Source organism: Hippocampus guttulatus, chromosome 9 (genome assembly GCF_054856545.1).
Source record: "Hippocampus guttulatus isolate MCC_2025c chromosome 9, RoL_Hgut_1.0, whole genome shotgun sequence".
NCBI classification, from domain to species: Eukaryota; Metazoa; Chordata; class Actinopteri; order Syngnathiformes; family Syngnathidae; genus Hippocampus; species Hippocampus guttulatus.
The window spans coordinates 21,089,288-21,113,198 of record NC_141269.1 but is presented as its reverse complement, the minus strand read 5'-3'; the positions used below and the strand labels follow the sequence as shown (position 1 = coordinate 21,113,198).

Below are 23,911 nucleotides of genomic sequence, written 5' to 3'. Positions count from 1 at the left end.
TGGATGAACAATTCAACACTAATATAAAATTGGAAAATGCACTTTCAGTAATAAGATAAGATAAGATAAGATATCCTTTATTAGTCCCACACTGGGGGACTAATACACTTAAACAGTAGAAGTCTCTATAAAAACTTCACAAAAATCAAAGAATACCTGACTAAATTCAATAAATTTAAAATAATTGCCATATCAGAAACTTGGCTTGATGAAGATAAAACAACTGAAATGGAAATAGAAGGTTATGAAATGTTTGCAACTAATAGGGAAAACAAAAAAGGAGGGGGGGGGGGTTGCAATATATGTAGACAAAGCACTTAAATGCAGTAAAATCGAGAGATTGACAAACACAATAGAAAACCTAATGGAATGTCTAACCATTGAAATACATAATAAAAATGCATCAAATATCATCATAAGTTGCATCTATAGGACACCAGGATCATGTATTGACACATTCAATAAAAAACTAACAGATATGCTCAGTTACAACAACGATAAGAAAACACGAATAATATGTGGTGACTTTAACATTGACTTATTAAACCCAAATGGACACAAAAAAACAACCGACTTCTGCCAAAACATTCAGAGGTTTTTCAAAATTCGAGAAAGCAGCTATGATTTAAGAGGTACCAACTTATTCAAAAAACTCAAAACAAGAACAAACATCAAGCAAAGAAGTGTATCTATCAAAGGTGTTAATCTGTGGAATAATCTCGAAACGGACCTGAAAATGAGTAAATCGCTTGCTGAGTTCAAAAACAAATTCAAAAAAATAGTACAAACAACCTACATCAATCAGAGTTAAAATGATAAATTCAAAACATTAAATATAATGATAAATCAGAACTAAGTTGATAAATAGAGAAAGGTATATAAATATCCATTATGAATACAAGAGAAAATTGACACAAGAGTGTCAGGGTGTGGAAGTATATAATCCCGATACAAACCAAAAGTTGTAAAAATATCACGGTTAAGGGTAAAGTATGAGCCTTAATGGAGACTTCTTTCTTCTTACTTTTTTCTTTTCTGATTGATATAAAAATGATTTATTAGATACAATCACATAACGGGGTAGGACTAGATACGTTTTTTACTTCTTCCTACTCCCTTGAACATAATAACTGTGTTGAATGAAGATTGATTTCTTTCTTTTTACTTTTTTTTATCTACCTTATTTTCTGTCAAATTATTACTGTATATATGTTTTATGTTCAATAAACAAACAAACAAACAGCTCTAATCTCTCTCACTCTCTCTCTCTCTCTCCTCACAAGGGTTGCTGGACCCTATGCCAGCCGTCTTCGGGGAGTCGGCAGGGGACACCCTGAACCAGTTGCCAGCCAATCGCAGGGCACACAGAGACGAACAACCATCCGTGCTCACACTCGAACAAAGGGACAATTTTGAATGTTCCATTAACCCGCTGTGCATGTTTTTGGAATGTGGGAGGAAGCCGGAGTACCCGGAGAAAACGGAGTACCACGCAGGGCCGTATATTAATTAAGATATCCTTTATTTGTCCCGCAATGGGGAAATTACAATCAGAATTCAGAAAGGAAAACGCTGGGTCGGGAGAGGGAAAAAAAACCACGCTTGAACTATCCTCTTCTGAGGATAATTTAAGTCCAGGATAAAAAAGACCCTAGCACATAAATAAGCATATGACAGTTACAATAAGTCACAAGACATAACATGTAATAAGGGGGAGGATGAATGGGAAGGGGGGGGGGGGGGGGTTACCGCGATCATATTTGTGCCATGTACGTCTAACGTCCCTATGTCCGCGGAAAAAGGGCCAAGAATCATTCAAGCGGAGCGCTTACCAAGTTACTCAACAACATTATTACAGATTTTGGAATTTAGTGCACATAAAGCACACTGCATTATTAGCCACATAGATGATGTTTGAGAAAACTTAAGGCTTTTATGTGCGAAAAATACGTGTGTGTGTGTGTGTGTAGTTATGGTTAGCCTGTGTGAGCTAACCGGATGCTGATCTGGGACCAGTTCATCCAATAAATTACTGCTTCACTTGCTTTTCTGTCATTTGTGGGTCCACATAACACTCCTGGGAAAGCTCACTGGGAAAACACATCGGCACACGTCATTCAGACTGTGGCTCACAGATGTTTCATCACATACTTTTACTGCTAGTTCTATAAAGAATACGCACAACGCTTTGCGTTTCAACAGTTGCCCGGACAACACAAGACATTGTTCTTACCTGTTCCGTTCAGTCCACTGAGCCTTGCAGAGCCAGTTCTTTGCAATGGATAATGAGATGCCTGCTTTGGCATAACCTGACTGACAGTGGAAGATGTCTTGGTTGTCTGATTTGCCGTTGCTGTCTTGATGGCGTTGTAGTTGTTAATTGTTGGGATCTTCAGACCTATGGTGAGAGCACAGAAGACGTGAAATCCCATTGCAGGTTTTGTCCAAATGCTGGGGCTTAAGGCAGGTGGATTAGAAAACATATTCTCACTGAGTTATGAGATCTGACTGAATCTCAGACAATGAAAACAATCTTTCTAGCTTCCTTGTCTCTTCCGGTCTTCAAGTTTACTACAAAATAAGACAGCAATAAATATTTTGGACTTTGCCTTGATGAAACTCGTGACAGAGTGCGCTGACATATTTGGGGGGGACTTTAAGTGCATGTTTTGGTCCAACAGAAGGAATAGTGTATTACTTGTTGACAAAACTCTAATCTTATCAAACAATTATTAAGCATCAGAATGTGTTCTGACCCCGACGCTAGGTACATACCAATATCCAAATGTTACAATGTGATATTATCACAATATAAATCTCAGGATACGATAATTATCACGAAATTATGGTGAGGTTGGAAATTCAAAAAAGCTCACGATACTGAATAAAAATTCAGGGACAGCGGTTACTACAGTGGAGCTTACCATGTTATCAGGTTACAAGTTGCACAAAAGGGTTAAAATAACTAAATAAATTTTACTGGGAAAAAAAGCATTGTGTATTTGTTAAAAAAAAGCAGTGACCAGTCATTTTATTGTCATGTGTTCCTGGCTCCAAACAGTGTCCCATCCTACTGCCCAAAGACATCTGGGATATGCTCCAGCACGCGCCACAACCCTTTTGATGATAAGCGGATCAGAAAATGGATGGATGGATGGATGTTCCTGACTCAGCAGCACAAAGTCTCATGGTCTATGCAGTTCACAATGCTGTGTTCGGCTGAAGCGGGCAAAAAGTAATGTTTTGCTGCTTTTAATATCGTAACGTTATGATGACGATATCGTAGCAATTTTAATGTTGTGACATCGCCATTATTGTTACATCCCTACCCGAACCTGTTCAGAATCCAGATAAACAATCCCACAAGTGAGCCTACCTGTAGCTGTTGTTCGAGACTGCAGGGACAGCACTTTGCTTCTGATTGCAGGAGACTTTGGAGCAGAAGTAACACAAGTGCTGTTCAAACAGGTAACAGTGTCACAGGAACTACTGGGACCCAAGTTTTTTTTCCCACTCTGACTGCCTACGGGAGGATTGCTTCGGCTGGCTCTCTCATCTGACCTGGTACCGATACATGAAGATTTTGGAGAAGCTGAAAAAGACACAGATCGTTGAACATTGTTAATGTTGCAAAACAATCTCTTAACTGAAGGAGCCCTCTCATGAAGGACATGGATAGGACAATGAATAAATCCTTGCATTACTATGCTCTAATACTGACAACAAATATTTTACACAGCAAAAACAGTTTATTGTGGTGCTGTGCAGAAAGATGCTAAAGAGACAGCATTAGAAAGAAAGCACATTTTAAAATGAACCATCTCACAGCAGCAATTTCCAAAATGCCTGGCTTTTTCAGCAAGTCATTTGAACAAATTGTTGGCACTTAGGCTGGCCGTTGTCTTCATGTGAATAGTTTAAATACAGTGTATATATATATATATATATATATATATATATATTAGAGCTGTCAAACGATTAAAATATTTAATCTAATTAAAAATGCAACTGTCATAATTAACTCAAATGAACTAAAAAATTAATCGTGATTACTCACACATTTTTTATCGTTTCTGAATTTCCTTTTACATTTTTCATCCTATTTTTCCCCATTTTAATGCTCTCGTCAACATGGAATCATGAATCAGTTTTCTATGTGCCAAATGCAAATATTTACTGAAATAACAATTTCAATTTTCAATTTTACATGAACATTTTTCACTTGGAGCAGTTATTCACACATACTCTCTCACACAATATTATTGTCCACCAACAACAGTGAAAAAAATATTTTGTCACACAACAGCTGCTTTAACAGCTTTTTTTATGAAATCAAAACAGAGCAATATAACATTATAAAGTGCACATCTAAGGTAAACTAGTACTCAGCCTATAGTGGATTTAAACCATGGTTGCATACTTCGTTTTTCTCAAGTTTGCTTTGAACACAACAGTCTGTTTCTGTATGTTTGTTCAAGAATAACGAGACACTGGACACCAGTGTTCGTTATGTGCCGCTGTATTCAAAACTGCCGGCCGTACAAACAAGCGCACGCACTTCCCCCATGCTGCTGGGGCAAACCATTCTGAAAGAGGGGGGTTTCACTCCCCCTAACACAGTCAGGCTATGTTGTTTGTGTTGGTCCTTCTTGCGCGTAAGTCTCTCTACGGTTTTGGGTAGACCTCATTTCGGATGACTACACTTGGTTCGATGACAACACTGGATACATTTTATTTTCGCTAGGTCGCTACCACTGCAGCGCACTGTCACTGTCAGACGAACACAGAGAAGCTCCACCCGCTCTATTTATATGGACACGGAACACTGTAACCTTCCACACAAAATAGTTCCAAACAAGTAACAATTGCGTCAGTGGCATACATCGTATACCTGTATGATACAGAGAGAGAGAAGAACAGGTAACTTTGGTCTTGTCAGTGGAGCAATCTGGCAACTTTTAAAAAAAGTAAACTTTCAATTCATAAACTCTTTAAGTATCCGTTTTCGGTGTCTCGCGCAGCCGTGGCTGGCAAAACAGACATGGGCGTGGACTTCTGCAGCGCCCTTGTTGTTTTGTTTCTGGTGTATTTATAGAGCAACGTAACATCCGCTTGTGACGTGTGCCGCGTTAATCTCGCGAGAAAAAATTTAATCCCGTTAAAATTCATTTAAATTAATGCCAATAAAAACGCGCTAAACTGACAGCTCTAATATATATATATATATATATACTGTATATATATATATATATATATATACTGTATATATATATAAATTATATTCCATTTTAGTCCTATGGTAGGTGCTTTCCACGAATTATCAATGATTTAATCATTAAAACAGATGAATGATCAATAAAATAATACCTGCACACATTCATTCCCTACTCCAGGGCACGTTTTGCCGTCTTTCTATCGTCGATAAACGTGTTGTATCACACATGTACTGAAAATGCTGACGTTCAACAGTCCGTCTAATATATTTAATGAATGTCCATACATCCATTTTCCGAACCGCTTGATCCTCATTAGGGTCGCGGGGGGTGCTGGAGCCTATCCCAGCCGTCTTCGGGCAGTAGGCGGGGGACACCCTGAACCGGTTGCCAGCCAATCGCAGGGCACACAGAGACGAACAACCATCCACGCCCACACTCACACCTAGGGACAATTTAGAGCATCCAATCAGCCTGCCATGCATGTTTTTTTTGGAATGTGGGAGGAAACCGGAGCACCCGGAGAAAACCCACACAGGCCCGGGGAGAACATGCAAACTCCACACAGGGAGGCCGGAGCTGGAATCGAACCCGGTACCTCTGCACTGTGAAGCCGACGTGCTAACCACTGGACTACCCGGCCGCATTTAATGAATGTGTGTGACATATTTAGTCACTCGTATGGCCAGAAAAGAGTGAAGAAAGACACTGCCAGCATGTATGTGGTAGTGCTGCGCTCCATTGGCTCAACACGAAGAAGCTCGCTGACAAATGTACCATTAGAGCAAACCACGGCTGGCTGCGGACGTGCAAACGTAGCCGCCATCTTTAACCGGGAGTCTCCAGCGATAGGTTCCAGCTACTAAGTAACTGTGTTTAGCTCCAATAAAATCATAACTCGTTGAATTATTTGCCAATTTTGAAACAAACTGGTTAGTTAGAAACGTCAGACATGCATTTATGATACCAAATATCTTCGTCATTTGATAATCAAGTTGTTCATAGCATATTAAAGGCAAGACCAAATGTTAAAAATAAATAAATAAATAAATCTGCCAAAATGTATCTAAATAAATCAACTCTTGATTGGCTTGCTATCACTTTGTTGAACCGTGTGGAATTAATCGAAACATAATTATACGCTTCGAAAAGATTATTTATATCCAGAAGAGCAGTGCCACATCAGTCAAGAACCTCACCGCATGCCACAGAACTCAACATCCTGTTTGAAGTGTGGAGACATGAGTATCAAACTCTTGCATTTGCTAGTATGTTTTCCTCCAAATTACACCACTCCATCAAAGTCCAGTGTTGCCACAATGTTGTCCGGATTGTTAACAGTCTCTGACACAGATGTTGAACACTTCTTTTTCAACGAATACATCACATATCGTGCAAGGAAAATATGTCGTGTATCTCGGTGGCTTCAACTCACTAGTTAGGTATATTGGATAATGTCAATTTGTTGAGAATGCACCTTCACCGTTACATTTTAAAACTGTGAAAACACAACCACACCACAAAGTGTACAAATTAAGGGCAGTATTTTGATATCTATTCTTTGAGTGAATTTATACAAGGAATTTGCTTCGATTTCAGTATTTGCTGTGTTTTACTGCGAACAAAAAGATAGTGTTTTTGCTGCGAAGTGTCATTCCCGAGGATATGTTTTATTAATATTTTGGGCCACTAATAATTCACCAAAAAAAAAGCCAAATTCTAACACAGTGAACCCCCCCCCCAATTGTTTTGCTAGTAATCTGTTTAGAGCAGACAGCATGTTTCAAAGAGTTCCCAAGTTGTCGTGAATGAAGTGACTGTTTGATTTCCAGATCAAGCTATTCCACAATTATGAATGTTCAAAAGCCTCAATTCATTATCGAGTTTTCTCCATCCTCTGCAAGACAAGTTTGACATTCCAGCCCTCGAGGCTGACATTCCTCTGGCGTCAAAGACCACGATCTCTCATGGGACAAAATAAATGAAGGAAATGCTCATAAGAATGATACAATTTGGGTTATTAATAACAAAAGGTATGTTCTTATGCCACTTTTGTGATTGTTGCCCGATAATTGTAATATTCTTTTCGGGTTCCTTTGTTTCTTTGGCATGTGTAAAAGATGACACCAGTATATTACACTTATTGTGGAAAGCATTTTTTTAAACGCCAGAATTGCCTGATCCGAACACAACCCAAATTTTAATCCTTGATAATGGACTTGCTTGTTGTGCTCTCAAAGTAAGACTGGCGTGTGTCTACCTGGTGTTCATGTGGTATGGCTGTACATTTCATTTACCTAACTGTAGTTTGACTTACTGAAAACACGATCAAAACATTCTCTTGTTAAAAACCGTATAACCCTTCATGTTGCCAAATAATGCGGCCTTATTGTCCTGAAAATGGTTAACAGTGCTTCACGTGTGTCTGCGTTCTCGATATCCTTTCCAGATGTGCCCCTTGACCTCAACAGAGGAAGACAGAGTGTTGATGTCAGCGCGCACACAGGCGCACAAAAACATGTGCGCAACGACACAGACAGACACACACACAGGCAACTGCATGAAAGTGGTGAACTGCATCACTAGCTCACCTTTGTGTGTAGGTCCATTATTCTCATTGCATCCCAGTGATGAAAATATAAGACTTGAAGGTAAGCCTTTCACAGGAAGCTTGGATGCAGCATTTAATGCAGGTCGCCCACACACCGCAGAGGCTGGCTGGAGACGAGCAGTAGATTTTGAATTGGAATTTGAAAAGCCGGGGGCTGTTGGTGAAGCCGGCTGCTCTGGTGTGGTGCTAGGTTTGGAGACACCTGCAAGTGCGTATTGTTTATTAAAGGTTGTGATGCTAACTTACTTTTAATAGGCAATGAACAGATTAAAAAAGAAACCTTTCCATTCGGTTGATACATGGACAGCATTTTCTTACAAACACGTGGATGCTTCAATGGAAAGAATATCAGAAGTCGAGCATTCCTATATGATGAATGGATGAGGCAAACTTGTACTGCAAGCGCATATGATAGTGATGTGTCGAATGAAACGGCTCTTTGAAACAAATACCGTGAGTTTCAGGAGTCGCTTTTTTTCCTCCCGCCCCCTTCTCTCTCTCACGCCCCCAACACTGCATGTGATTGGTCAATGGTTTCCATCGTTTGTGTTCTGCACTAAGCTGACCAGCGGAATGGTGTGCTGTCATCCTCCCGAATGAAAGAACAGAGCAGGGAGGGAGAGATACAACACCAACATTGGAAAGGAAAGTTTAGAAAATTAGTGAAGAGTCCAATCTGGACCTATGTCAATTTTCTTGACAATACAATGGCAGAGTGTAGAATCTGCAAGAAAAAATATATATTATCTTGTCAAGGTGGCTCCACAAACAACCTGCACAGGCCCCCATACAAGCACAGGGAAGAAAAAAAAGACCAGCAAAAAACCTGATATGAAGGTGCCAATGTCAGTCCCCTCAAATCTTCTCCAAGCTAGCTAACTTCCGACCGGTGAAAACGGATTGTATACTACTTACTCATACTTGGCCTTTCTCAATGAAAATCTTAAAGACAAGTTATTTGGATTGCAGATTTTTTTGTAATACTGTAGATCAGGGGTGTCCAACCTTTTCTGACCGAAGATCTACTTTTCGATCAATCAACCTCCCGCGAACGACCTGTTCCCACGCATACGCACGCACTTACACATGCATGCCATGGGCAACAGCCAAAACGGCCCCTAAGATGAACGAAACGGAAAGATAAAGTAGACACAAGAGTTGATGAGTTGGTGACAAGGAAATCACTGCCTACCTTAGTAGGAGACCTGACATGCAGGCATGCAACGCACTTTTGCAGCCTGTTCTATCGTTCAACCGGTTTAAGCTGTTTTCAGGGGGTACACCGGTGTAACTTTGTATGTGTGAACACTCTACGGGGGCAGCCCCGGTGGTGCACAATAGTTGCCGTGTGAACACCCCTAATGAAACAAAGATAATACCAAAAGCATATTTAACTACTGACTAAACAAAGGAAGGAGACAACAGGTATTTAGCCCTTTGTGGATGTTAGTCCACTAGGTTTGTGCGCCATTTATTGTTTTGTAATGCTATTTGTATTTCTATGTTTCATGTCCCATTTTTGTGACCAGTTCTAATCGCTTGGTTGCAGCTACAGCAGTTGTGAAGGCTCTATATAAATAAAGCTGTATTGTATTGTATTCCCTTGAGTGTATTTCCATCTATTGGATGCATAGCTCAACCACAGCCACTATTGTAGCTTCTATTCTATGCGCCCAATAATGCAGTGTACCCTATTTATGAAAACAGTTTTAAAATAGCCCATTCATTGAAGGTGTGCCTTACAATCCAAAGTGCCTTACAGTGCAGAAAATATGGTACGTGGAAGGCCAAATCTGACAGGGAATGTCCATATTTCAGGGGCCTTCCACCGAGACTCCAAATCTGGCATGAAGATATGACAGTATTGTGCTGTGTGTATTGTATTTAATTACCTCACCATGCACAACAGTAAACTTGGTGCTTTCCAGAACCCGTGAGCTAAATGTGATCATTGGAAGATATGGTGGTCTATAGGATGTAATGCTAAAATATGAAATTAAAGTAACCACAGTGACCATATGAATGTTAATTTTATAGTTAAGATAGATTGGTTATTATCTCATCACTCGCACACATTAGGAGCCTTTGCGCGCACACAAAAGAATCTATTGATGGACATCTTAGTCTGTGGTCAAAAGGCAGTGGTTTCTTCCTGTGGCTCAGCAAGGCCAGGACAGACAAGCCATTGTCCCTAAGAATGTGAGCTTTATGACAAATAACTTTCATCATACCAATGTACGACAATTTTTTTTCCCAAAATGTAAATAACAGCCTCCAGTAAGATGCCACGGTAAACAAGGGCCATGTGACACACACGGACGGGCGGAATTACAGGCTACGGGACACCAAGCAGGGGACACTGTGCTCAAGTTGCGAGTCGCAGTATCTCATCACATCACATCGCTTCCACTATGTTTACAAAGACAGAGTGAAACATTCACAGAGGCGAGAAAAACACCAAGGATGAATTAGCGGGGCAAAAAAAGTCGTGGGCAAACGAATTTGTTCTTACTTGCTGTTCGATGATGAGTCCTACACACCGCAGATATGCCAACTACAAACCCATTTCCAATGAAATTGAGACATTGTGTTAAACATCAATAAAAGCAGAATACAATGATTTTCAAATCATATTCAATCTATATTTAACTGAATACACCCAAAAGACAAGGTATTTAATGTTCAAACTGATAAACTTAACTGTTTTTAGCACATAATCATTAACTTGGAATTTTATGGCTGCAACACGTTCCAAAAAAGCTGGGACATGTCGAACATGACTTTATTTCTGTTTAACACAGAGTCCCAACTACATTGGAATTGGGTTTGTAATTATAGTGTAAATGCTGACAGAGACTTCAGCTTGATCTCGATCGACACTTGTGTAACACCGTAGCTTAAAAACTACAGCAAGAGGAGATCAAATGACCAGCCGCGTATCTAAACAAACTCATCAAAGTTGTTTCTCTCTATATTGTAAGAGCTGTCTGTCAGCGTCAGTCCACAGCTTGTGTCGCGTGTCTAAGAAGTGTAGCCATCACACATGCTGCAAGCCGCAGGCGGCAAAACAATGTGTACGGCTGTGTGGTTGAGTGCTATGTGGAAGGTATTTTAACTGTCAGCTCCATTGTGTCAGACTGTTCATTTCCTGAACCGGCTCCAGAGAGGAACTTGAATTTTTGTTCCATTCGACACACGCACACACACACACACACACACACACACACACACACACACACACAAGCACACGCACACACACAAGCACACGTGCATGCACACCATGTACAAGAAATACACACACACACGAAATACACACACACACACACACACACACGCACACACACACGATGCATGCAGCGATGGCTGTTTGAAAGTGCTCTATAAATACTGTTGACTTGACTTGACTTGACTTGACACACACACACACACACACACACACACACACACACACACACACACACACAGAAGTTTTGTTTGACTAGCGTACTGTTGTGGTTGTGATTTCAGGTTTCATACAGAAAATGGTGTGTGCAGAAATAGCTCAACTTTGACTCACCGTGGCTCTGACTTTGAATGTGTCTCACTTTCACTGGAGATCCATCGCAGGCACTCTGACCAACTTCTTTTAACAAAGGTCCATTAATGTGGCTTTGCCGGTGCCTGGGGCCCTCTGGTCCTGAAGGTCCAGTCCCTGGAGGTGGAACTAGTCCCTTATCCACTCTAATGCTTTTCCCTGGTTGCCTTACAGTGGGTCCTAATTTGGAGACTTTCTGCAAGAAGAGTTTATGCTTAGTGACAGAGTTCCAGCCAAGGGGCCCGAGCTCAGAGCTGTGCAGTGAGACCATAGTGTTAGCCATTCCCTGCTCACAGTCCGAAATGAGGACTTGGAGAAGAGGGAAGGGAGGCAGTCAAGGAGCAAAGGGGAGGAGTGAGGGAAGTGTGTATGTGTGTGTGTGTGTGTAAAGTGAGAAAAAGGAGGAAGAAAAAAGAGGAGGAAAATGGAAGCGGGGAACAAACACAAGAGGGATATAAAATACATCTAATTGAATTAAACATTCTGGCCCTTACCTCACAGTTTTTTCTTTTAATCATAACTCAAGCAATCCATGCCCCTCTTCCCCCCTCCGCCTCCTCTCACCCTTAACTCCACCAAGACCAACCACACATGGAGTGAATTTGTGGATGAAAGGCCCGTGTGTGTGTGTGTGTGTGTGTGTGTGTGTGTTCGTGTGTGTGTGTGGGGGGGGGGGTGTCAGAGACACTCAAAAATTGTTCACACTAATCATTGCTCAATTGTGAGCGAGAACAAAGTGGTCAGGGCCCTATTTCTGTCAGGTTAAGTGAATTTCCTGAAATTCCTTTCAGATTAAAAAAAAAACATTAAAAAAAATACAGACAAAAGAAAAAGCATGACAATGTAGGACACATATCCTACGCTTATAAATAAAATGTATTATTATTATTATTATTAGTTCAAAATGTCTTTTTAAAAATCCGCATCATTGCACATCTTACCTTTGCTTCAAACAACAAAGTGTATGCAGGAAAAGTGATTAAGATTGCACGACTGTCTGTGTCTTATGTGTTGTGTTGTGTTATTTTGTTGTTTTGACTTCAAGATGGTGCCGCGAGAGTGGCCACCTTTCCAGCAGCTCCTATTTATTTTGTTCTTCTACTTCTTCCTCTCATAACTGCTGCTGTGAAGTGGGAATTTCTCCATTGCGAGACGAATAAATGGTTTCTTATCTTATCTTATCTTATCTTTCCTCACCAAAAGCTTCACATCAACTAACAAAGCTGAGACACACTTAAACACTTTCTGGACATATTTGTAGAATACCTTGACTTACAAGCTTTAAATGATATGACCTGTTGCTCGTCCATTTTTTTTTTTGCATTGACTTGTGTGCACTTAAGATGTAACGCCAGAGTTAACATTGGTTCACTGAACAAATTGGTTCACAAGAAACACAAAAGTGTCACTGGTAGTCTTATTAAGAAGCTGAAGTTTTTGTTGAAGTTCTTGGAAGTTTTTTTTTCCCCCTGCATTCCATACAAGCCAAATCACGTGTCAGCATGCAAGATGGATGTGTCTAACTGTAAATGGTGATCTGGTAAAGTGAAATCACATTCAAAGATTTTCTAGACATCATTTCATTCTCATGATCATGAAAGTCACTCCTAAAACAGTTGTTGCATGGAGTAGTTTGAGTCAAGCACACTGTAAGCCAGAACGTTCAAATTAATTTAAAAAAATCGAGTACACAATACGGTACTCCAATTTTTACAAAAAGTAGTATTGACTTAACTATGTCAAGTTGGTGGATGTTATATTTTATGAGTAATTTGTACTTTTACTTTGTAATTTGTACTATACTAGTTTTGGAGTACAGTATGCATTTCTTAAAAACATCAATTAACTTTAACTTCATAAAACTGCGTTATTTAATGATAATCTTGTTTCTATTTTTCCAAAAAAGGTCATATTTACAAATAAAATTAATTTATACAACACATGCTAAAATGCAACTTAATCTCAAAGTGCTTTACCAAATTGCACAAAATCCTAAAAATGATATTGCAATCCAATGTTTTGGAATTGATTTATAGTTTTGTTTAATAGAGATTTGAATAATGATCTGTTCGCATTTAACAGCCTTAAAATAACCCTCAAGAATTGATAAGATTTTGCACCCCCTCAATACCAATCTGATGGGAACTATTGTTATTTTTATTGTAAAGCGAAATTTTGTTTGGTCTTTTGTGATTGTATTATTTTATATTTTGTGCACATATTTATATTACGTATGTACACATATAGGTTCGCGCGTGCATAAATGACTGCCAGCATGTTTTGAACACATACTTTGCTGACACAACCCTAAGGCTCCATGTGCTACGCTGGGGCAGGTTTTAAACATGTCAGGTTTTTAAAGGCATGCACCAAAGGGGGCACATGCACACAGTGAAAGTTGTCTTGGACACAAATACGTGCTCTTTTCGCGGTTCCTGTTGGAAATACGTATGTACTGTACTGGACGGCTATGGAAAAAAATCATCGTCACAGGTATTTTGACAGAGGTTGAAATCACGATTGTTAAAACGATTCTTCATTTCAAAACGTAGTATTTATTCAACTAATCAAAACTATTCTCATACTGTAACCTCGTGCCCATTCATCCCTGCGTGTTGAACACTTTCTTGCACACTATTCTTTTTGTCAAGTACAAAATACCTGTATGTGAAATTCAAACGTCTTAGACTTCCATTCTGCTACGCTCATACCTTTGAAGCCTTGAAGAAGCATGACCCTTATTTATTTTATTTTGTGTTATTTTCACAAGTCTTGTATTTCGTGCCATGTCAGGTGGAAATGTCTGTTGGCAGGACAAAAAAAAGTCATTTGGATCTTTGCATTCTTGAATTGTGAGGAAAGGAAACGTTCTTGAAAACTCAACTTTAAATATAATTTGAAATGAAAACAAGAAAATAAATTAATAAGAAAGTAAAATAAGTAGAGCTGTCAAATGATTAAAGTATTTAATCTAATTAAAAATGCAACTGTCATAATTAACTCAAATTCACTAAAAATTAATCGTGATTACTCACGCATTTTTTATCGTTTCTGAATTTCCTTTTAGATTTTTTTTGTCCGATTTTTCCCCATTTTAATGCTCTCATCAACATGGAATCATGAATCAGTTTTCTATGTGCAAAATGCAAATATTTACTGAAATAACAATTTCGATTTTCAATTTTACATGAACATTTTTCACTTGGAGCAGTTATTCACACATCTCTCACACAATATTACTGTCCATCAACAACAGTGAAAAAAATATTTTGTCACACAACAGCTGCTTTAACAGCTCTTTTTATGGAATCAAAACAGAGCAATATAACATTATAAAGTGCACATCGAAGGTAAACTAGTACTCAGCCTATAGTGGATTTAAGCCATGGTTGCATACTTCGTTTTTCTCAAGTTTGCTTTGAACACAGCAGTCAGGCTATGTTGATTCTGTTGGTCCTTCTTGCGCGGAAGTCTCTCTACGGTTTTGTGTAGACATCATTTCGGATGACTACACTTGGTTCGATAACAACACTGGAGACGTTTTATTTTCGCTAGGTCGCTACCACTGCACCGCTGAACTTCACCGTCACTGTCAGACGAACACAGAGAAGCTCCACCCACTCTATTTATATGGACACGGAACACTGTAACCTTCCACACAAAATAGTTCCAAACAAGTAACAATCGCGTCAGAGGCATACATCGTATAGCTGTAGTTGGTCTTGTCAGTGGAGCAATCTGGCAACTTTTTAAAAGTAAACTTTCCATTCATAAAATCTTTAAGTATCCGTTTTCGGTGTCTCGCGCTGCGGGCTGGCAAAACAAACGTGCGTGGACCTATGCAGCGCGCTTGTTGTTTTGTTTCTGGTTTATTTATAGAGCAATGTCACATCCGCTGTGACGTGTGCCGCGTTAATCTCGCGAGAAAACATTTAATCCCGTTAAAATTCATTTAAATTAATGCCAATAAAAACGCGCTAAACTGACAGCTCTAAAAATAAGATATACTAAAATAATTGCAATAGAAAAAAAACTAAATTAAACAAATACCAAATTTCCTGTGTGTTTTGGCCTCTTTGGGGCAGTACTTTAGCAATAGCATGGATGGAGTTCACATTTGGAATTTAGGTTCCAAAAAAATTGAATCAAATCGATTCATAAAACCATAAATCGATCCTTTTTATGTGTGTTTTTCCCATAAATTGATGTGACATCTCGCGAGCTCTGGTCACCATGCGAGAGTAGCATATCAAAACAACATGGCGGAAGCACTGGAATCAGCGTCAACAAGCTTGAAGGCAGATGTCTGGAAGTTTTTCCATTTTACAAAACACAAAGACAGCGTTCATTAAAACATGCATCATTAATGTAACTGTGTCAGGTTCAATTCTTAATGTAAATTGATATGTTTACTCATGCACCAAGTTAGAGCAAGAAGCTTCAAGTATTTGCAGCATTGCTTCTTCTGAGATTGTCTTCCATATGAAAGTAAAATTGTTACTGTGTGATATCCTTAACTGAATTGAAAATCAAAGTGAATCGTGAATTGAATTAAATCGAATTTGGAAATCTAAAACGGTGCCCAGCCCGAGTGTGTGCGCTTTCCAGTTTGTATGTGAATTTTCGCTCTTTGAAGGAATGTCACTCCCTAAAATCGATGCTAATTCACGTTAGCATTTGAATAGGATATTGACTTTAGCAATAGCGCTAGCGATGTTTTAACAAATATTATTTGAATTTATGGCAAAATTGCTACATGCAATATGTAACATGGTGCATTCAAGGTACTTTCACAACATTGGGAACTTGTAAACGCACTGCACCGTTCTGCATATTAATCGTCTTTTCTTCAATTATAACCTTAAAGATCGAGGGAGGCCAAAATAAAAACCACAATTCGATTTTAATAACTCGTCCGGCCATACTGCACCTCTACCTTGAGTGGACATTAAGCAATTGTATAATTGATGTTGTTTATGAAGTTGTAAGTTTTGAATAATGCTTTTCATTTACTTTTCTTCCAACCCACAACTCTACTTCATACAGCCAGACTTAACAATACAAGAATAATTTCAGAACAGTGACTGTTGAAAACTAACAACCCCCTACAAGAATTTCAAACTTTTAAGGCCCATCATGGTGCCAAGAATTGTGGGAATGTCACAATGAAAACCACAATGAATATCACCCCACCCAGAGCGCAATTTCCACACGTTATCATCAATAATAATAGGTTCCAGCTGATGGCAACACAAAAGTAATTCACATCGACTATACATAGTCCATAACATAACATCTGCAGCCAGATCTTTTTTCCTGGATCTCATTTGATGAAAAATAAAAACCATCAAGTTTAGCACAAGTCTGAAGTGGATGAGCTAATGTGAAATCACTTTATTAAAAAGGGGGCTTACCGAGGTGTGATTCTTTGGTTTGTCCAAATTGGCCAGAGTCAGAGGCGCCTCACCAGTCCCCTCCCAATAGTCCTCCACACATTCTTCACCGGGTTTTGAACTCTGATGCTGAGACTCTATGCTTACTTCTTCTTTATCAGAGACTTCCTCGACTAGCTTTCTGGGTATAACCTGGCGTTTCTCCTCAGTCACCTCTGTGTGCATGACACTGGTGCAATGTGAAGGTGTTCCACTGTAGCCCACATGTGGCCTTTTTGACTTTTTTGAATTACCGGTTGCTGCCTTATGGCTGGTTTTGATGTTTGTGCTCTGTCCTCCTCGGATGGGTTTCAGAACCAAAGCCACTTTGACAGTACCAGCAGATGGTGTTTGCCTTTTACCTCCATAAAAAGCCTTCACTTCCTCCTTCCTCGGAGCAGCCTTCCTTTCAATTTCTGAAGCAGATTTATTCTACAACAACAAAAAGAAAAGGGTGAGTTCAGAACAACAACTAGTGAATTATGACAGTAGATGGATAAATCAAAACCACAGTACTTGGCCAGTAATTTTGGGTGGCGACAGGGTGGGTCGTGATCCAACTTTAGCTTTGATGTTTTTCAAATCCACTTTGGATGGCCTATTTTTGCCACGATGTGACATTTTGAAAGCTCCAGCCAAGGGGACAACTGCAACGTCTGTTCTGAGTTTTAGTCTGCTTGGGACCTTGGTAGGTTTGGGGACCATCACAAACTTCTCTGTGCAAGTTAGTAGACGTGGAATGTCCTCGGCATCTTGGACCGCAGAGGGAGTAACAGCTAATTTGCTGGTGGTGTCACTGAAGTCCTCAGATGTTTTTCTAAGTGAGGACAGCGGATGCAGAATCTGTTCTTCTAACGCTACCTCTGATCTATGAGGACTCACAGTTTCATCCCCATTTATCTGGTATTCAGACACTAGTCCAGAGTTCACGCTGCTATCGAGGCTTGGATTAGGTGAGCTTGTGTAGGCTGAGCTGGTTCTCCAAACACCAATGTCTGAGCCAATTGAAAAATATAAAGCTTCATCTTCAGCATCATCATCATCATGAATTTCCGTTGCTTCGGAGTCTGGAGTTGATGAGCCGTGTCTCTCTCCATTCCTGTCGTCACAAATATTACCGTGGTCAACAGTATCGAATGCCGGCGAGAGGGACAGTGCAAGGTTGTCATTCCTGGTTTCTTGGGGATCACCAGCGCTGGCATCGAGGTAAACTGATATGGAGTTGTCGATTGATTCTGACATCCTATTTGCTGTTTTATTTCTGTCAAGAATATGTTTTTCCTCTTGCTCCCGGTTGTAAATGGCATCCTCTACAATTTCTTTTGTTTCCGTTAACAAAGTAGTTGTCAGGGTGACTTCGAGCATGTCATAGTCTTGTGGGCTGTCAGTATATCCACTGCTGACGCTGCTCTGACTGCACAATGACTCTGGAGAGGCTTCCTCCAAACAGGAGGGTGAGGAAGAAGATGAGGAAGTTGGAAATTTGTTTCCATTGTGGTCTCCTGCACTTTGAATGGGGAGTGTGATGCTGGTGTCGCCCTTCTCCTCCTTGGCGACAATCTCGCTGGGCTTACAAACACTCATTTTATTGTAAGGACCATTAAGTCACGCCACAATGCCGCAACGGTATTCAAACACCTTGAGCTGAACAAACAAACAGAGCCTGAACATCTTAAGACTCTAAATTGCTGTTTGATCAAAAGTCCAATCCATTGCCTGGACTCAGGAGGTCTGGAGCGTCACTTCAGTATCCAAAAGGGATGCGTGTTATTGCTTCATTGTCTGACCAAAACATCTGAAAAGGAGCAGAAGAAAGGAAAAACAATTAATTGTGTGCAACACAGACTTAAACAAAATAAAGCTGTCAAACCTATGTAGACTTTTGGGAAGCACAACGAAATAGTGGTAAGCGCAGTTGAGAAGTTCTGGCTTTGAATCATTGTCCTCTTGCATTGAGCCCAGCTAGGACCGTTTCCAGTTCATCTACCACAGTTGTGAGAACAGGTGGAACGGATGGCTGGATGTATAAAATAAACTCCTTCCAAAAATTTGTCTTTCAGAATGTGTCAAGGGGATTCTTCAAGCCAAAAGCCCGTATGCTGCAAAACCAGCGACAGTACAGGACATTTGAACCTTCCCAGCCTGCATACCGACGAGACTGTGATGAATAACTAGACCTGTGCTGCCCCTTGCAGGTGAAAGTTGATTAAACGAATGCATGGTTCAATGCAACATCGACTCCACAAATAGATTGATGGAAAAAGTGCAGATTTAGTTGGCCAAACATCTTTTGTAAGCAATTGAATGTCAGATCCCTAACATTAATTGTCCATCTGAGACTCTCAATTAGTATTGAAGGTCAGACATGCTATTTTTACAGCATCACTAATATTAAAAAAATTCACCCAATAATAGTTATTTGATTATATGAATATTTAACTTGTACAAATTTTATATATATATATATATATATATATATACACACACAGTATATAGATGATCAGACAGCGTGCCATTTTCATAGTCTTGCAATGACAGTCGGGCCTCTGGGTTAATGAAAAACAGAATACTGTATACACTTGGCAATTGATCACCTTGCTGGAGCAAGATCCCCTAACCTTTGGTGCTGTCCAAATTGATGTTGTATGTAATACACAGTGGAACAAAGCAATTTCAACCGCAACTGCTGTGAAAAATACAGCTCTAAATGTGCTCAGAAGGGCCATCATGCGCAACGTTGTGCAAGACTGCAGCATATACAATATCCTCCAAAAAGATTGGAACAGCGTTTATTTTGGCTGTAGAGAGAAAAAAAAAGGGAAAACTTGTGTATGATGTGAAAAGATGAATATCTCAGACAAAAGATTAACAGTAGGATATTTATTTCCAGTCCTTGACTCTACTTTACATATTCAGGATGCAAAGTATAATATGGCAACAATAGGACTAGTATTGGTAGTAGTAGTAATCATGATAGTAAAAATAATAATCATGCAATTCAGAAAACTGATTGACTAACAACATGAACAAGATATACAGGTTGGTGTACTTTGTACATGTGCAAAGAAGTGTCTCAGCGTATTTATTGACACTCATTTCCCACAATCAGTCAAGGAGTGTTTTCCAATAAAGCATGTCCGATTATGAGGTTGACATGATCGCTTGAATAATCTGATAATGTACTTGCAAAGATGCTTAACTGCAAAGTGAGCTGCATTTAGTCTTAATTAGCCCTCAGTGAGCCTCCCTCTGAAAAAAAATCTTTCCTTGCGAGTGACAAGTGAGCTGCTTTAAACTATGCATGACTGTTTGGAATGTTAATAATATGTTACGTAAAACATTGGCTGTACAGATTTCTTTTTTTTTTAGTTCAACCCTGGAACAGATGATTTGTATTTTTGTTATTTCTTTGTATTCCTTTTGCTAATTTATTTGGAATCAAAGCAGGTTCACAATTATGGTTCCTACAAATTAAGAGTGAATCACATTAAACGCAAAATGCTGCCCAATTCTCACGAGAAGAGGCTCTGAAACACTAATGCCTTTGACATGAAAGGTGGTTTCACTAGCGGAGGATGCTTAAGCCAATTAGGGTGTCAACTCACTTGACATCTCGATTAGTTTTCTTCTGTGCACAGAAATGAACCATCCCAAAGAGCAAGGAGCAGCGAATCACCAGCGCATTAGGGTCATGAAAACGGGACTGCAGCTACCTTCAGGCAATGGCTGGGATGTCGTCATCCAACTATGTAAAAAGATGCTTGAGGCAAATCTTTGAGACGCCACAACCCGTCTATCCATCCCTAATTGCATTCCAAAGAGAACTTGAGGCAGTGCTGCAACTACTTCAAACTTTCATTTTCATCTCTGATTATTCTGTTTAGCTTCCACGAGCACTTCAACTACCAGGAGAAATTTGTCAAATCTATTGTGAGGGATAATTTCAGGTTCGACTCAATGCTGATTCCTTAATTTCCATGACACCAGCATTATGAGACAATTTTTTTAAAGATGATTTCAGTGATATCAGTAGAATAATTCCAGCAGTAGTAATCATTTAAAAATCGTCATTTAGAAAAAATATGTATATTTCCATTAAATAAACTCAAGACAAAGTAACTTCAGATTTTGTGTCTGTATCATTTCAATATTCAACAGATATGTACAGATCTAGAACACTTTTTCCCCAAAAGACCAGTAAGGGAACAGAAGGCTCACCTTTCCTTCCTCAAAGGATTTGGCAATCACATCACTGCGTCACACATTACAGCAGCACCTCTGCAGTCAGCAGAGACGCAGCCAGGAGTAAAAGAGGCAGTGGACCAAGCAACACAGTCTTTTGTAGAATCACATCCACAGCAAAAGTGGTTGCCATAGAAATAACAGCATTCTCAGTCACTCTCAAAAACGTGTGTGAGTGTGTATATGTGAGCGTGATGAACATTCTACCCACAGCTGAGGGCATGTCTATTTTGGCTTGTTCCAACGTGACAAAAAACACTCAGTGTTTAATGTACTGGGAAACGACCGATGACAGCTTTGTGACAGGGTGTGCTTGAATGAAGTGAAGGACTCCAGAGAAACGATTGTGGATCAACATGGTGATTACAGAAATACGGGGAAATGATTCATTGACATTCAAATCTGGTCTTCGGAGTATGTGAAAATCTTACAAATATCTTGAGTGACAAAGAACACAACAAGACATATGGAGCTCATGGATAAATAAATCCACAAGGTCAGGGAACGCTCAGACTGGCTCTTTGCCACTCCAATCACAAATTTGTCTCGTGGGAACGATAGTGCGGATCTTGTTTTTACATAACCATCTCGCATGTTCTTTAACTTTTGCACCATCATTCTTAACAAACAAAAAAAAAACACCTGAATTCACAGAAATGAATAGATATTTCTTCCAACTATGAGAGAGAGCTCAATGATGGTGTGTTGCTCCCTAAAGGAATAGTTGCCCTCATGTGAACAAAAGAGCCAGAGCACATCAAGTGGCCATACATGGTCAGAACTCAGCACACAGTCTGAGCAGCAGAGGGGCATTACTGCTGGAACCAAGCAAAAATGACCACAAATACAAGACCTTCTACTCAGTCCTGCAGTGTTTCACCTTGACTATGGCAGCAGTGAAGCAAGTTTCTTTGAGCGGTGCTTGAGATTTTCATTTATGACAACCTAATCCAAATGTATGAAATTGAGGAGATTTCTCTTTATCTGTATGATTTCTCAATATCTGTATGACCAAATTGGAACTATCCAAACCATCCATCCAGCCCTGGGAAACAAGGACTGAACTGTACAGGAGGAGGATCCCAAAATTTGGCACCAAGCAGCAGAGAGAGACTGAATTAACCACATTTTATTGATCATCAGGATCTAAACCAAAAAAGTTTAATTCTGAAAATCGGGATCATCGAATACCCTTGTGGTATGGGATGTCAGTAAGATCACAAAAATTCAAAATTTGTGTTAAAAAAAATGCACCTTTGCATCACTTCTTGAAAATGGGCAACTAGCAAAATGAGACAAAGAGCATACAACTTCCAAGAACAACAAAAAAAGCTGCTACTGAGACAATATTGGCGGTTTTACTCAAGCTACATGGTGACAACTTTGTTCGTTTTCTACGGACACCCATGCATGACAAAGCAAAAACTTAAACTTAAAAACGTAAAAAACTAATTTGTGCACATGGTGTAACGATTCTGTACGGGTGAGGAACTATTTTGTGGGCACAAACTACTACTTTGTGCGCATGGACACTTTGTGCACAAAATAGAAAGTGCGCACAAAGTAATTGTTTGTGCGCATGAAGCAGCTGTGGCTTCTTACAGGTCACTTGAAAAAGAAAATCGAACACACATTTCTTTCAAAGTTGGAAGGTCGAAGGAAAGCGACACAATGGACAGCGACGGCGTGACTGAATTTTATTTTAGACTTGGGATGAATTACAAGGACATCATGAAAAGACTGGCATTGCAAGGAATCATCATAACCGAGAGACATTTGATCAGACTGTTGAGAGCCAGATTGCTTTACAGGCGGAGGTATTGATGCCGGGATTGCTTTTATTGTTCAGCAACTGCGACGCTCTGGGAGAGATCATCCGGTGGATGTATACAAAATGCAAACTTTTTGTCATAATAGCACTACTTAATTTTCCTATCAAATAAAAACATCCGATGCAATAATTTCTGGATCTTTGAAGGCACTAATTAGGCCAGTGAGAAGCAAGTCTGTGAAGGTGCGCTTGATTTGTTTACCCTCTTGTCCAATGAGGAATTGTGTGCATGCTGTAACTATTTAATGCGCACGCTGTATCTATTCCATGCGCACAAAGTAGTAATTGGTGTGCAGAAATAAGTAGTTTCCTGCGCACAAATTTGTAGTTCATGCGCACAAGTTTGTCCCCCATACCCCGCCCCCTCACCAAAATGTCATGTCTGGGGTTCCGGAGTGCGCAAACCTGTGCAATATGTAGTGACACAGCTTGCAAATGAGGCAATTAAGTCAAAATTACTTGGGTACATGGGCTCAAGCACTCAGCATTAAAAGACAATCCAATGAAGTTTTTGAACAGAATAAAAAGATTCTCCCATGTGGAAACGGCTTCTTGTACAGTGCTTCCACTAATTACAACTACCGGTACATCCAGTGTCACGGTTTGATGTATACTTAATCTTTTTTTTGTTTGTTTGTTTCTATGCCGTGCTATGCTTCTCTTCTCAGTCAGAACACAACACTGCGCAATAGTCTGAGGCCACCGCTAGCTTTGCTTTGATGAGACTTTGTCAGAGTTTTCAATATGAATTGTTAAACATGAAAGAATAGGACACAGATGAATAGACAAAACCTTGTAGTAGAGGAATGTTTGGTAACTGAACAACAAATGGACCTTATGCATGGCAAAACATTAAACATTTCCCGTGGGGAGGTCCACTAGGTCAGATAACAGTTTCAGCTGTCAATATGTTACCAGCTAGTGGGAGGCCATCTGACCGTGAAATAGGCTCTGTCATTAAACGGGTGATAACCGAGGGTTGTGTAATAGGTAGATAACATTCAATAG

At 39.7% G+C, this 23,911-nt stretch overlaps 1 protein-coding gene across 4 annotated transcripts in view; it reads right to left on the bottom strand.

The window, feature by feature from the left end:
* Window positions 1–23,911, bottom strand: part of LOC147200736 (uncharacterized) — an 81,105-nt gene that overhangs the window by 43,807 nt on the left and 13,387 nt on the right. For 3 of the 4 annotated variants that reach the window (XM_086119372.1, XM_086119371.1, XM_086119373.1), the window contains exons 2-7: window positions 17,347–18,625; window positions 16,813–17,262; window positions 11,381–11,594; window positions 7,805–8,026; window positions 3,377–3,592; window positions 2,234–2,398 (exon numbers count right to left, since the gene is read on the bottom strand). In XM_086119372.1, the coding sequence (XP_085975498.1) occupies window positions 2,234–2,398; window positions 3,377–3,592; window positions 7,805–8,026; window positions 11,381–11,594; window positions 16,813–17,262; window positions 17,347–18,414 (2,335 nt within the window). In that variant the 5' untranslated portion in view covers window positions 18,415–18,625. The remainder of the gene's footprint in view (window positions 1–2,233; window positions 2,399–3,376; window positions 3,593–7,804; window positions 8,027–11,380; window positions 11,595–16,812; window positions 17,263–17,346; window positions 18,626–23,911) is intronic. The other variant, XM_086119375.1, reaches the window with a different exon arrangement.